The 1321-nt window shown below is 39.4% G+C and overlaps 1 protein-coding gene across 1 annotated transcript in view; it reads right to left on the bottom strand.

Moving 5' to 3' along the window:
- Nucleotides 1-1321, bottom strand: part of HELRODRAFT_190205 (hypothetical protein) — a gene marked incomplete at its 5' end in the record, with an annotated part of 8203 nt that extends 6882 nt beyond the window's left edge. The window contains 2 exons of the mRNA XM_009012871.1: nucleotides 54-184; nucleotides 1222-1321. Of these exons, the coding sequence (XP_009011119.1) occupies nucleotides 54-184; nucleotides 1222-1321 (231 nt within the window). The remainder of the gene's footprint in view (nucleotides 1-53; nucleotides 185-1221) is intronic.

The following is a 1321-nucleotide window of genomic DNA, read 5'->3' as shown; positions in this document are numbered from 1 at the left end:
CACACACTCACTCACACACACACACACGCAAGACACAATACACAGATTCTAACCCATCTAAACAACTTGGAACCTAAAATCGAAATTTTGCGCCACCTGCCAATGTAAACGCGGGAGTTCCTTTGATGTTTCGCAAGTAACTTATTCATAGCGCCAGTCTTTTTAAAAACAACAACATGTTTGCCTATTGTATCGATAGGGAAATAAAAACCTCAGAAGACATGATTAATAAAAATAGGAATAATAAAAACAACGATGTTATGAGAGAATGTAACAGCAACAACAATAATAAATAATAATAATTATAAATAATAATAATAGCTACTATTATTACGTCCATATGGTTAGTCTACCTGTGTTATGTATCAGCAATCTAAATCTCCAAACATCTTATTGTTTGTTTAAAATCGCTTCAAAGATAGAATTCAACGTAGACAGAAAGGTTGTCTTTGTATTTTTGGAAAGATTGTATGCTTTTGAACGTTGTTTGTATGTTGTTGTTTGTATGTTGTCTGTGTGTCGTTTGTATGTTGTTTGTATGCCGTGTGGGTGTTGTTGTCTTGTATATTTTATGTGTGGGGTATATAGTGACCCGCTATATAATGATAAGATAATCTAAATGATGGCAAGAGGCATGATTGAATAACATTAGAATGCTACATTAAAAAAAAGTTAAAATGTAAAAATCAAACAGAAACTCTTTTTAAACCATTAAAACTAAACTAACCAACCAACCGACCGAACGACCAACCATTTAACTAGCAAACCAACCAACCAACCACTCAACCAACCAACCAACCAACCAACCAACCACTCAACCAACCACTCAACCAACCAACCAACCACTCAACCAACCACTCAACCAACCAACCAACCAACCAACCAACCAACCAACCACTCAACCAACCACTCAACCAACCAACCAACCAACCAACCAACCAACCACTCAACCAACCAACCAACCAACCAACCAACCAACCAACCAACCAACCACTCAACCAACCACTCAACCAACCAACCACTCAACCAACCACTCAACCAACCAACCAACCAACCAACCAACCAACCAACCACTCAACCTACCACTCAACCAACCAACCAACCAACCAACCAACCAATCAATCAACCAACCAACCTGCGTATCAAACGGGAAGTCATCCAACTCCAAATTTTCCAGGAAGCATCCCTTGATCCGCCTCCTTTCATAAACGGTGGCTTCACCTTTCCAGTTGAAGGTCATGGTCTGCCAGATGGTTTCCTTTGGCTCTCCCAAATTGTTCTCCACGTACAGTTTGGGGTTCCAGTATTTATCCCAATCCAT

The sequence above is a fragment of the Helobdella robusta genome (genome assembly GCF_000326865.2).
Source record: "Helobdella robusta unplaced genomic scaffold HELROscaffold_11, whole genome shotgun sequence".
NCBI classification, from domain to species: domain Eukaryota; kingdom Metazoa; phylum Annelida; class Clitellata; order Rhynchobdellida; family Glossiphoniidae; genus Helobdella; species Helobdella robusta.
The sequence above is the reverse complement of the archived record's forward strand: the minus strand, read 5'-3'. Positions and strand labels throughout refer to the sequence as shown.